Here is a 12,434-nt window from a genome sequence, read left to right as displayed (position 1 = left end):
TTTGGGTATTTTTGTTTTTCATCGCACACCCGAGTCCACAGGATCGATAATGTACATAATTTCATTTATTTCGTAAATTAAAAATGAAATCTATCGCAGCACAGGTGAAACTTTTCTGAAATGCTTCGCTTGCATGGGTTCCGTTCGGGTTTGGAAGTTCTTCTTGGTGCTGCGTTGAGTTGAAGATGATGAAGTGGAGAATTTCAGTAAAATGGTATTGGGAAGGGGAGAGCATTCAGTTCAGTTTATCAAGCCAACCGGGTTCGGCGACACCTATCTTCTCAATGATGGAATTGACTTGATAGCAGAGTGACTGGATTTGTCGATCCCATTGTGGCAGTAGTTCGCGATTCTCGAAATGGACAATGCCGGAGATCTGGTCGATGTGCCCGTTCATGCGGCCCTCGGTGATCATCTGGGAGGCGATTTTCTCCGCCTTGGCAGCAGGTATGTCCAGCAGGGCACCCAATTCCTCAAATGTGATGTTGTTGTACAGCTTGCTGGCCGACAACAAGTTGTGCTCGAAGACAGCGCGATCCAGAATGGACGAGCCGTCTGGGGTCGCTGCCTTCTGGTGCTCTTGCAGCAGAGCCTCAAACTCCTGCAGCTCCGAGCGGCGAATGATGCGCTCCAAGTACATCTTCTCCAGAATGCCGTAGGCTGGCAGGTGCTGGCAGCGCTCATCCTTGAAGAGTGTGGCCAGCATGCGAGAGCGCTGCTGTCCAGCGGAGGCCAGAACGGTGCAGATGAGCGCCTTCTTCAGCGCCGTCATGCGTTCGCCTTGGTCGACTATTTTGCGGTAGGAGAGCTCGTTGTAGCGTTGGGCAGCCTCGATAAACTTGCGCCTGTAGTCGAGCACCCGAGCATAGCACACTTTATAAAGCACCTGGCAAGAAAAGTGCGTTGGTTTTGGTGTGTGTGAGGGAAGGGCGCAACGTTAGTCCAAAGTTTATACACACCTGGAGTTCCTCGGAGTTGGTCTCGGCCTGCAGCAGCGAGGCGCGATTAATGAACAGCTCGGCCTGCACAGAGTCATTGTCTTCTAGGTAGAGCCGGGCTATTTTCAAGTAGGTGCCCAATTTGCACTCGACGGAGTATTGCTTTTGACCAGTCTCCAAGGGTATGCCGACTAGCACTGTGGCAGCGGCACGCCACTGCTGGTTCCGTTCGTAGATGTTCGCCAAATGAAAACGGATGCCGGCAACCTGTTCCTCAAACGAAATTACGCGTGGATGGACCTTTTCCAGTGTGAAGTGCGACAATTGCTTAGAGAGATCATCGGGCAGCTTGCTCAGCTCCACGCCCACATCGTTCAGGATCTGACGCGAGATAACCAGGCTGACATGCTCATTAACAATTGCCTCAACAAAGAGCCTCAGCGCATCGATCAATTCTTGTCCGGTATTCGACAGAACAGTCCTTAGAAGCTGGCGGTACTTGTCCGCCTGGTCCTTGTGTGTGCCAGTGAAGTTGATCAGGCTCATCAACTGGTTCCGCAGGATAGCCGTCGAAATGCCCATTTTTAAGGATGCAGCTACGTTTAATTTAATATATTCCTAATTATTTCGCACTAAAAACAACAATGCAAACTATCGATTGTCGATGTCGCGACAGTGCTGTAAGACGCGTAGCAAAAGTTTGGGCTGTTTTACAGCACTGGATTAACGAAAACAGTGAAAAATTATTTGGTACGGGTTCAATTGAAAAATAACAATAGAAAATCTTAGAAAAAACCCGCTTCCAATTAAATTAAGTGAAATTATTTTTTAGTTTAACCATTTGTTATTGTAATATTCTTGTGCTGTGTCCGCGTAATCGATAGAGGGGAGCGACACTCCACTATACACACACAAACACACATATCGTTTCGTAGAGTGTCTGGCAGATTGGAAGAAAATGTATCCAGATATAACCAATGGCAATTTTTGCGAGCAGATATGAACGAAAATTGCCAATTGATGATACCCAACCGCTGAGCTGCGAGATAACCACAGTTGAGGAAGTCGACGGGCATACGGTGAGTGGCAGGCAAGAAGAAATCTTTTCGTGGGGCCCCAAGAAAAATCAATAATTGTTGATGATTTCATGCGAATGATAATACGTATGTATCTTGTAATGTATGTGCATGTGCATGTCTGTCTGTCTGCCTGCAGGAGTACTTGCTGCGTGTGCAGAGGGGGCCGACCACAGAAAACTCCTGGAATGTTCTGCGCCGCTACAATGACTTCGACAAGCTGGACAAATGTCTCCGCATCTCGGGCATTGAGCTGCCGTTGCCTCGCAAGCGCATCTTCGGTAATATGCGCCCGGACTTCGTAGCTGAACGAAAACAAGCACTGCAAGTATACATAAACGCTGTACTAATGAATCCCATATTGGCATCATCGTTGCCAGCGAAGCGCTTCGTTGACCCCGAGAGTTACTCGCAATCATTTCATGGTAACACTATACACTATACCCCACCCATTTGCATATTGATTAGTTACAATAATTCAATTGCAGACCATGCTGTGCAGAATGCAATGCTCTGCCTGCGCAACGATTCGGCATGGGCCCTGGGTGGCACAATGGGTGCCATAGGCTGGCGTCTACGCAAGCACTATTTTAAGGTGACGCCCAAGCCGCCGGAGAAGAGCAGCAACAAGTTGGTGAAGAGCGGCTCCCAGTCGCACCAGAGCAAGCATTTCGCCGCCGGAAGCAGCAATGGCAGCGGACATTCAATGGATGGCGGATCGTATGACCCCAATGCCGAGATGGTGGCCGAATGGCTCGAGGCTGGACCAGACAAGTTTATCGAAGAGAAGGAGATGACCGGGATTCTGAAGAGCCTGATGGGTCTCCAGCATCAACACATCGAGCCAGTAATCATGGCCGGCCACACGGAAAGCGGATGTCTTGTCATCAGAAAGTAAAATTGGATAATGGGATTATTGTCGTATGTTTGTCTGAGTTTTTGTCTGCTTTTCTTCCAGATTCCACAAGCATGGCACCCTCAAGGATGTGTTGTGCATGGCCACGAACCCAAAGAACCCCTTCCTGAGCAAGTACGGCAATCCGAAGGGACGCACTGCGCTCTCCATGAAGCAAGTGGCCACCTACGGCAGACAGATCCTAGAGGCTCTCATATTTTTGCATTCCAAGGGCTATGCCTATGGTGAGTAGATTTCTTAGGGATCCCCTACCTGGTTTTTAAAAAAGGGACCGCAAATCACTGCATCTGTATCATCCAATCCTCCTGGAGAATTGGTGCTACCTAAAGAACAGAAAAACCAGGCTCTTTTCCACCTATCTTTGGAACATTCTTGTCTCCCAGCGATTTGATTTCCTGGTCACCCATCACTTGTGCCCTTAAGAATATGTCACCTAATATTTAGCATCATCCGAACTTAGCAACTTGTTTTCTTTCTTTCCTCTCCTTTATTTATCGTTAGTTTTAATTGTTGATAAATAATATAATTGTGTACACTCATGCAGGCCACCTACATTCCGGCAACATAGTCATTTTGGACGATTGTGTCAGGCTGCTGGATATTGAAAATCAACTGCTGGGCGTGCCGGCCTTCTATCGGCCATTCTTCATGCAGCACAGCAAGATTCATACCATGGAGACCGTGGACGTGTACTGCTTCGGCCATGTACTATTTGAAATGACCATGGGCTATCCTCTTCAAGAATCTGTGGTGCGACAAATTACCGAATGCCCCGATACGCTAAGTGAGTCCCAATCCATGCTGTGCCTTCTCTACTTAAGCTATATCATTTGCAGAATGTTTGCTGGAGAGCATCCTCTCAAAGGAGGCTTGCAAGTCTGGGCTTCCGACACTGGAGCAACTGATTGGCCACCGCTTCTTCGCACAATATGCCTCGACGGGTGAGGCAGCTGCTGCTGGCGGGGCTAATACCGAGAAGCCACACTTTAAATTGTCCTTAAACGCCAAAGAGCTGCTCAAGCAGGCAGCCATAAAGACAGAGAATCGGCTGCGCGACGAGCAAAAGTCGGTGAAGAACCAGAAGCGAATTGTGCGGGTGCAGGAGCTGATGAGCTCCGAGGAGGAGAAGCGCAAGTCCAAGCAGAAAGCAGTTAGTTATCAAACTCTAGCATCCCACGTAGCTCCTTTTGTCTCACAGCAATTTAATGATCACGTTTTGATTTCTCTTTTTCATTTATTGAAACATTAAACGCTTATATCTAGAAACTAGAGCACAAACAGTCCAAGCTAAAGCAGCAAGGTTCACTGCAAACGAACAACGGACGCTTGTCGCTTGCGGCTGCGACTGCAACTGCAGCGACTGCTTCATCCAGCACCCTGGCTGCTAGTGGGCCAAACGCGGCAGACTCCTTCAACCGCTCCGACAGCACTCCTGAAGAACCCACTCTGGCCGCCTTCAAATGTAGTTATCTTGTCGTCCACACCTTAAAATTGATAGTTTGCTTTCCGTAACTCTTCATACTTACCCAACTGATATGCTGTTTCGTATTCCTCGCAGCCCCACCGCTTACACCGGCCCCACATTTTGGCACGATTTACCAGCGGGATCGGGACCTACCTGCTGCAAGCAGCACATCCACATCGGCATCTGGATCGGTGGAAAGGCAATCATCCACACCAAATTTGCTGGCAGAGGACCCTGAAGCCGCTGAAGGCGAAGGCGAGGGCGAAGAACTGACGCGTTCCGCACTGCTCGAGTCTATTTGCAAATTCAATCGCGGCTCTCTCCGCAAAGTGCGCTCAAACGACTAGTGCGTCAGAAGGGCAAATAGGCAAGAGATTTATAAACGTTAAAATTTGGACCAAATGTGGCGTTATGAAATAACCGTGCCATCAAAATCAATATAAAAACCATTTTTAGATGCATATTGAGACAAAAAACGACACGCATGCCGGGCGGCAGATGAATGAAAGAATCGATCAATCTATCGCTAAGCTTAGCATACCCAGAGAAACAATCCAGCCTAATACTACTTGTATTTACGAAACCCACTGATTATACATATATATAATTACAGCCTATATGTGTCCACTATTTATAGCATACTCGTACAAATAATCAGCTAAAGGGATCTATTTATACTATATGTACACGTTACGAGTCACAACACGTTGCGAAACGGTCTAACGAATCCCAAAACAGGCTCCAGATCGCAACTAAAGCTTTACTTATGTGTCCACTACACGACTGAAACTGACTTTGGTACGAATGAATATCAAAAGAAACAAAAACCGAAAAACAGAAGAACAAACGACATACAGAGGAATCTAATACTTTCCAATATTTACATACAAATAAGTCTGCACCAAAATTTGCACCACGGACGATGCTATCTAAGAGAGAACTATCTTTTATATAACCCAAGGGTTACTTTCGTACAGTACATTGATGTTAGATGTCTAAGAACTTGTTCCTCGGTGTTGTACTCTCTCACACACTCTCTCTCTCTCTCTCCACCAAGAACACAATTTTTAGTAGTTTTACGACTTTTGTATTTTGTATCGTAACTTTATTTAGTTTTCGAAGAGCCACGAGTGTTTCAAAAACGCTCAACTGTTCGTTAAAGTCTAGACATACCCCCAGAGTCGTGGACTCGCAAAGGAAGGAACAAAGTAGCCAAAAATGGAAAATGGACAAGGAAAGGTGGCCAACAATCTCGCACTGTTATTGTTTTTCCCCTTTTTATAGAGAATTTATTATGTGTGTAATTATCCGAATTATATGTATCAGAATAATGTATGTATTTGAATATGTGTGTGTATATACGTGTACCGTAATCGATGTTTTGTAGTATGGCCCATAGCATACATACCCATCCACCATTAGAGCACAGAAACTTAAGATTAACTCGTAACTTGATACATATGTGTGTGTTATATTGTCTACAGACTGTGTATACAAATGTCTAACGATACTTAAACGCAAACGAAACGCGATACCTACTCCCCACATCCAATTATTGCAAACCAAATAAAGTCTAAAGTAACTTGCCGTTGTAATCTGACCTACAATCGTAGCGCTCAGGGGAGGGTTCTCAGGGAATTCTCTGGAATATTTTCAAGTCTAAACAAATATGAGAGTCGTCGTACCTTACCTTTGGATCTCGATTACTCAGTGCTACTTAGATTTCATGAAGACATCACTGACTCAGACTCAGACAAAGTTTTCGTGTAACATCACGCCAAGCTATGATATCCCCGAATCCCAGTAGGCTATCCCAGTTCTGGGATTTTGTCCCCGCTCATCTTAGATATTTATTTGTAGTCACAACAGGAAGAGCTAGTATTTTTTGCCTTTAAAATAAAAATAAGAAAAAAAACTCGGATAATGTCCGACACTCCAGAAGAGCAGCCCACCAAGCAGGATGCGCCTCCGGCTCCCGCTGCCAAGGAGGAGGATAAAGCAGCTGCGCCTGCTGCTTCTTCTAAGGAGAAATCCGGCAAGGGAAAAGACAAGGACAAAGCGGGCAAGGGAGAGGTAAGTTCGGCACTCGGCAGTCGGCTGCCAAGTGGCACACAAAAACACATCCACATCCCAGCCATCAGCATCGGATTGGGGGCAGAATGTGTGCCATTTATTGATCCAACAATGTCCCGGGACATTGCCACGGAGACATGCGGCACTTTGTCATGCTGGAAATGGCTAATCATTTGTGGTTTTATGGTTAACCGCGACGTACTCGACTCGATTCCAACATTGACGGCACGCCAAGCGTTCAACCGAAATGGCCGACTCTGCAGCCAAGAACTGGTCGGGTTTGGTTACCCTGTGTCTGGGCCAGGAGCGTGAGAAGGTACACGATTGATTTTGCCATCATGATTCCATGGGTATTTGATGTCTTTTTAATGGATTGATGCTTGTTACGAAATGTGAACATGGGAATGCATTTGCTGCCCGAAATTTGACACAGTCACGCATATTCCGGGTTGGGTTTAGGGATTGGGATGTGTTGTACAGTGCCGTGGATCTCGTTTTGGGTTTGGGGACATGTCTAATCCAGAACTAACGTGTTGTTTCGTTCCGCCACCATGCAGAGAGGGACTGGCAGCCAGCGCACATCTCTGACTAAGTCTGGGGGGGTGACCAGCCCCTTTGGCATGGCTCCGCAGCCGAAGGTAAGTTCTGGAAGTTCCCTTAAATCCCGTTCCCCGTCTAACCTGTCCCTTTTGTGGTAGCCCACTATGCGCTTTATGCCCACGTATCGCCTGGAACCCAAGAACCCTTTGAACAAGGAGCGGGTGGAAATAATCATGAAGGCGGTTATGAACAAGCACTACAACGATGAGTACATGTTTCATCCAAAGCACTCGCTGCACATGGCAGCCCAGATCAGCGAGGAGATCAAAAATCGCATTAAATTAATGAACTATGATAGGTAATCCCCATCCCCATGTGGAGTTCTCCCTAATCCCCAGTCTATATAATCTGCTCTCCCGCAGATATCGTTACATAGTGCTCGTCACTGTGGGCGAGTGCCTGATGCAGGGCCTCTATTCGATGGTTAACTTCTTGTGGGATGCTGACAAGGATGGATTCGTCACATATAAGGTGGAGCAACCTTCATATTATGCCATCTGTACAACCTTTTATATATATTACGATTGAACTTGGATTGCTATTAAATCAAACATAAGTGTTTACGTTGTACATATCCATGGCGCGGATTATTTTACCTTCCTGCTTCTGGGATCGGATTGGATCGTTGCACTGCATCACGACGGGCACTAGAACTCACTTTTTTCACAGCGAAACTTTTAACACATTGACATTGTAATTGGGATAGATTGTTGACGATTATATTTTATTTAAGTATCAGTATAATAGACAATTGTTTGTAATATTTTTTGAAGCATAGCATGGAATATTTTCATGGTTATCTTTATCCTTTTGGTATAGGTATATATGCTTTGCTTTCAACTTGAATTATTTTACTTTTTTTCGGTACAACTATCTCTGAGGGTACAGATTCAGGATCTATTAGGCTCGATTAAACAGAATTTTCGAATTTTCAATAAATATGTACGTATCTCTCTCGATATTTGTGATTTGACAACGCACGCATACACATACACATGCACTTTCTTTTCTGGGATAGGTAGCTGTTATCCATCTATAGCTAGCAATGATATTGTTCCGGAATGGACACTTGAACACACAGAAACGGAAAATCATATATGTATTTGTAAAATTATAATCGAAACACCACACCACACCACTTTGTTGTTGAGAGCAACCACAAGAGAACCAATGTAACAATCGCCAAACCCATTCAAACAGCGAAAACATTTTGGAGCGAATGCTACACGACGTTCTCTATTCGGATGGAAGGTGAACGTATCGGAACGGATCGAGAACAGGGTCCAGGTCCAGAAGGACCGAATACAGCACGGATTCACCACACCACACCTCACCTCACTCACCACAGCAAGCGCCAAGCCACGAGGAGATTCGAGTGAAGCTGAAGGCATCATCAGGCCACCAATGGAACAATTGAAATCATTGTTTATTTAACACACTTTTTGCACAGGGGAAAAACTGCTGCACTGCACCATGCACCAAGCGTCAAGCATCAAGCAACGAAATCAACTCGGAGGGCACTGCTTAACTACTCATCTGCTTGAGAAACGAGTTCTGGTGTTTGGTCGCATGTAATGTCGACAATCAGACTGGGGGTGCACTTGTTGTCGCACTATTTTACGGTCTTAAACTAAAACTTTGCATAAACAGGGTATCGAAAATAACACAACTCGAAATAAGGATGAATTTCAAAATAACACAAAACTCTTTTTTGCACTCGTTGAATATTTTCTGAATTGTTTCGTAAGGGAGATAGATATCTTGCATTTCATTCGGAAATTGGACACTTTATCATATATAATTACAAATTAAAAAAAATACTTGTGTAGTTTAGATAGCAATTACAAAAAACTTTTCTTGTGGGTTTCATTCCACAACTTTTTAAGCACAACTGTACACTGTCACTAACACAACGGGAGAACTTTCAAGAAACCTTAAGGATCAGACTGCCTCTCAAAGAACTGTAAAAAGAACAATAATTGATTAATTACAATGGATTATGGGGGAGTACTGGTTCTGTTGCTGGTTATGGGATGTCTGCTCGATTCTCCGGGTCTTCTCTAAGGGAGTGCATGGGTGTGTAGATATTTCTATGGCTAAGTGAATCGAATGTGTTTTTGTGAATGGGGATGTGTGATGTCTAGGATGTCAATTTTGTCTGGATATCTGGTGTCCACCATATACACGACCCTTGCGTGTATGTCACGTCTCCTCTGGATAGGGGACTCTTAGATACATTAGGTTTTCTACTTAATAGTTACGTTGTGGAGGGGAGTGTGCTTTCCAACGAGCCCTGTGGATAGCTTTTTACCTCGCAGTTTGTCCAGCACTTTAGCTCTCCTCCTCCCTACACTGCCACTCCCCTTCCCCGGCCCAAGTTAGGCCGTTCCACCGCGCACCACAACAATGACGAGATGATCCTCCTTGAGGGCTTCCTCGGTGAGGCTGACGCACGTGCGCTTCAGCAGCTCTGTAGAAAAGTCACAGGGGGGGAAGGCATACAGAACTCCCGTCGCCTCGGTCTCCTTGTTCAGCAAGGAGATCACACCAGCCGCCTCCTTTTGCTTTAGGTAGGACACAAGGTTGCGCAGTGGACGCGTCTGAACGCTTGTGTCATCACAATTGGTGTCCACCGTGGATCCGGCCAGACCCATGAAGATGGCATGCGCCGAGGAGGAGGCGATGCGTTTCTGCACATCATCTAGCTTTGGGGGATCTAGGCGCAGTCTCTGGGTTATGCGTAGGTTATGCTTGCCCTCCTCGTCCCGCATCAGAGACTCCACGATGTCCGTGTCACCGTCTGTCAAATGGAACTTGGCCGGGAAGAGGGAGCTCTTCAGAATCAGAGCTCCAGTCCACACCGTGCCGCACTTGCGCGCCACTTCTGGTACTGTGGTGGCCGTGCCGAGTGCATCGTTGCGTCGAGTCGAGGTGTCCGAGTCGGAGCCTGGAGATCGGCCACGCTTGAGGGGCGAACGAGAACGGGAACGCTCAACGCCAGGTTCGCGTGAAATGGAACGAGCTGTCCGATCGTAGGACTCGCCCGGTGGACGACGCCACTCATCATCCACTCCGCCTGGTGGCGGCACCGAAGAGGGCCCTCCGCCCAGCGCACCAGGGTGTGGAGGCCTGTGTACATCATTGTGATAGTGATACATGCCGCGACCACGTCCGCGATAGCCACCACGACCGCGGTAGCCGCCACGCGGCGGATAGGGGGAATAGCCGCCCCGGGGGGCATATACAGGTGCCTCTTCGTAGTAGGGATCGTACTCCGGACGTCGATACTCTAGTGCGCTCTCATCGTACGGCGGCTTGGAGGTCTTAAACGAGGAGGCCGCTGGTGTGGCTCCCGGCAGCTCTGCAAAATCAGTGCGCAGTCTACGCTCCGGACCGCCCAGGGGGAAGCCTCGCATCTCCTTGACCGCTGCTGTGGCTGCCTCCACCGTCTCATATTGTATGTACGCGTAGGGCTCTCCCTTTTGATACTCAATCTTCTTGATGGCCCCAAAGCGGTCGAATTCTCGCTCCAGCTGTGTCACCGAGGTCCAAGCACCCAGTCCGCCGATCCACATGCGTGTAGCTGGTGTCACTTTTCCGTAGCCAATCTTACACTGGAACTTGCCAATGTACTGTCCGGAGAGTTCGATTTTGGCCCGATGAGCCATGTCAAGATTCTGGTAGCGCACAAAGGCGAATGCGTTTCCGGTGCCAGGCGGTGGCCGCTTTATATCGATGTCGTCGACCACGCCGTACTTGCTGAATATGCGACGCAGCTCATCGTCGGCTATGGTCACCTCCAGGTTGCCGGCGAAGAGAGTGCGCGTCGCGAGTGGATCATCCTCGGGCTGCACGTGGTGCAGATAGTTGGGAAACTTGTCCTTTTTGCTCTCAGGCTTTTCATACGGAACATGCGGTGCTCGCGGGGCCATAGGCCTCATGGGGGGATACTGATGGGGCGGAGGATGACCTCCGTGCAGATGATGTGGATGACCACGGTGCATCGGGGGACCACGTGGTGGATGAGGATACTCGTGGTGCATGGGACGGTACTCGCGTGGATGCACTGCATGCGGATGCATATGCGGTAACGATCCGTAACGATCGTACGGATCAATCGGAGGTCGGCGGTGGTCGATGGGCCCACCTGGTCCCATGGGCGAGCGCGAGTAGTGGTAGCGTTCGTAGTCCGGCGGCGATATAGAGTGCCCGCGAGGTCTGTAAATAGTTCAGGTATCGTTAATTGCTTGCAGGAAACAACTACAGCTCAGAGCTAACGAATCATACCTGTAGTCAGGACGGGGGATCGATTTGTACACTGGCTCCACCATCACCATTTTGTCGTAGATGATCAGGCGCGGCTTGTGATGCTTTGCCTCTCGAGCATCGTCGGGTGTGCGGAAGCACACGTAAGCCACCCGCTCGTCGAGGTCGTGCGCGATGCGAACACTAAAGTCCCCGAATTTCTTGTACTCGCGGTAAAGCGTCTCCTCGACGAACTCGTCCGGTGCCTTTGGGGGCAGTGCACTCACACACAAAACCTTGTAGGCGGCAGGGCGTTCCGCAGACGGCGGCCCCCGCATGTACTGCTCCCTATGCGGCGATCCGTAGCGGCCACGTGGACTCGGTGACCTATCCAAACGGCGTCGCATGCGCTCCGGGGAGATGCGTTCGGGCGAGTCGCCTGGCACTCCGCTGCCATTGTCGTAGCCGCGTCCTATACTCCTGGAGTTCCTGGGAGGCAAGGGTCCTCTGCCTGGACCAGGGCCTGGGGAGCGCGAGGCGCTTCGCTTCATGTTGTGGATTTTGACTGTGATGCGATCGAGTTCAGGTCCGGGTCCGTCTCTATGACTACTCATGAGCGGGTGGGTTATGCTCTTGCAATTATGGGGCTGCCTGAGAAGCTTTTCTCGTGACTATGTCTGCAAGATGGCCAAGAACAGAGTGAATTGAAAACTAAGTGATGAAATGCGACCCGAATAACCAATTAGTTGCACCGTAAAAGTGCCTCTTGGTGAAAAAAGAGAAAAGACGACACCGACCATGGCAAAAAAAAAAATGGCGGCCGCCACTGACAAAGAAAAAACTCTTTAAGGGTATGTAGGGAGCCCAATGAAAAGAAATTCGGTTTGCCAATTATGTCCTTACCACTGTTTTCACTTCGAAACTAAAATATATATTAACTTTAGCCAATTCGTCGGTAAAATAGACCACGAAACGCGTTTTTTCTGCGGCGTTGCAAATTCTGTATGCGCTAGAGGTGGACTTTCGGCGATGAGTCGACGAGTCGGAGCATCGATGTCCCCGATATCGGCAATGCAACTCTTCTCGACATAACCTTTATGGAGGGAAAATCTCTGTGCTCT

At 48.0% G+C, this 12,434-nt stretch overlaps 4 protein-coding genes across 4 annotated transcripts; 2 read left to right on the top strand and 2 right to left on the bottom strand.

The window, feature by feature from the left end:
* Positions 1-6: 6 nt before the first annotated feature.
* On the bottom strand, positions 7-1,615 carry CSN4 (COP9 signalosome subunit 4). Its single transcript, XM_001360617.4, has 2 exons — positions 960-1,615; positions 7-886 (listed from the first exon to the last, which is right to left on the bottom strand). The coding sequence occupies exons 1-2, from the start codon at positions 1,518-1,520 to the stop codon at positions 236-238; spliced, it is 1,212 nt and encodes a 403-aa protein (XP_001360654.2). The 5' UTR covers positions 1,521-1,615; the 3' UTR covers positions 7-235.
* Positions 1,616-1,915: 300 nt separating this feature from the next.
* LOC4804023 (PX domain-containing protein kinase-like protein) lies at positions 1,916-5,990 on the top strand. The gene is made up of 8 exons (XM_001360616.4): positions 1,916-2,017; positions 2,154-2,439; positions 2,503-2,908; positions 2,973-3,154; positions 3,475-3,714; positions 3,767-4,080; positions 4,194-4,392; positions 4,489-5,990. Exons 1-8 carry the CDS (start codon positions 1,916-1,918, stop codon positions 4,740-4,742), a joined length of 1,983 nt encoding a protein of 660 aa, XP_001360653.2. The 3' UTR covers positions 4,743-5,990.
* A 274-nt stretch (positions 5,991-6,264) lies between these two features.
* Positions 6,265-7,642, top strand: LOC4804022 (tctex1 domain-containing protein 2). The gene is made up of 4 exons (XM_001360615.3): positions 6,265-6,468; positions 7,026-7,106; positions 7,167-7,366; positions 7,431-7,642. Exons 1-4 carry the CDS (start codon positions 6,319-6,321, stop codon positions 7,594-7,596), a joined length of 597 nt encoding a protein of 198 aa, XP_001360652.1. The 5' UTR covers positions 6,265-6,318; the 3' UTR covers positions 7,597-7,642.
* A 289-nt stretch (positions 7,643-7,931) lies between these two features.
* nito (RNA-binding protein spenito) lies at positions 7,932-12,385 on the bottom strand. The gene is made up of 3 exons (XM_001360614.4): positions 12,217-12,385; positions 11,356-11,990; positions 7,932-11,286 (listed from the first exon to the last, which is right to left on the bottom strand). The coding sequence occupies exons 2-3, from the start codon at positions 11,925-11,927 to the stop codon at positions 9,447-9,449; spliced, it is 2,412 nt and encodes an 803-aa protein (XP_001360651.3). The 5' UTR covers positions 11,928-11,990; positions 12,217-12,385; the 3' UTR covers positions 7,932-9,446.
* Positions 12,386-12,434: the final 49 nt, after the last annotated feature.

Source organism: Drosophila pseudoobscura, chromosome 3, assembly GCF_009870125.1.
Source record: "Drosophila pseudoobscura strain MV-25-SWS-2005 chromosome 3, UCI_Dpse_MV25, whole genome shotgun sequence".
Taxonomy (NCBI): Eukaryota; Metazoa; Arthropoda; class Insecta; order Diptera; family Drosophilidae; genus Drosophila; species Drosophila pseudoobscura.
Note: the sequence above shows the minus strand (reverse complement) of the source record. Positions and strands in the feature narration are given on the sequence as shown.

Bases quoted from the DNA above. Each gene is read 5' to 3' on its own strand.
- CSN4 (XM_001360617.4), bottom strand. From the start codon at position 1,520: ATGGGCATTTCGACGGCTATCCTGCGGAACCAGTTGATGAGCCTGATC. The intron at 887-959 runs GTGTGTATAAAC...TTTTCTTGCCAG, and splicing joins CCAACTCCGAGGAACTCCAG to GTGCTTTATAAAGTGTGCTA.
- LOC4804023 (XM_001360616.4), top strand. From the start codon at position 1,916: ATGGCAATTTTTGCGAGCAGATATGAACGAAAATTGCCAATTGATGAT. The intron at 2,018-2,153 runs GTGAGTGGCAGG...GTCTGCCTGCAG, and splicing joins AGGAAGTCGACGGGCATACG to GAGTACTTGCTGCGTGTGCA. The intron at 2,440-2,502 runs GTAACACTATAC...ATTCAATTGCAG, and splicing joins TTACTCGCAATCATTTCATG to ACCATGCTGTGCAGAATGCA.
- LOC4804022 (XM_001360615.3), top strand. From the start codon at position 6,319: ATGTCCGACACTCCAGAAGAGCAGCCCACCAAGCAGGATGCGCCTCCG. The intron at 7,107-7,166 runs GTAAGTTCTGGA...CTTTTGTGGTAG, and splicing joins GCATGGCTCCGCAGCCGAAG to CCCACTATGCGCTTTATGCC. The intron at 7,367-7,430 runs GTAATCCCCATC...GCTCTCCCGCAG, and splicing joins AAATTAATGAACTATGATAG to ATATCGTTACATAGTGCTCG.
- nito (XM_001360614.4), bottom strand. From the start codon at position 11,927: ATGAGTAGTCATAGAGACGGACCCGGACCTGAACTCGATCGCATCACA. The intron at 11,287-11,355 runs GTATGATTCGTT...AACTATTTACAG, and splicing joins ATCCCCCGTCCTGACTACAG to ACCTCGCGGGCACTCTATAT.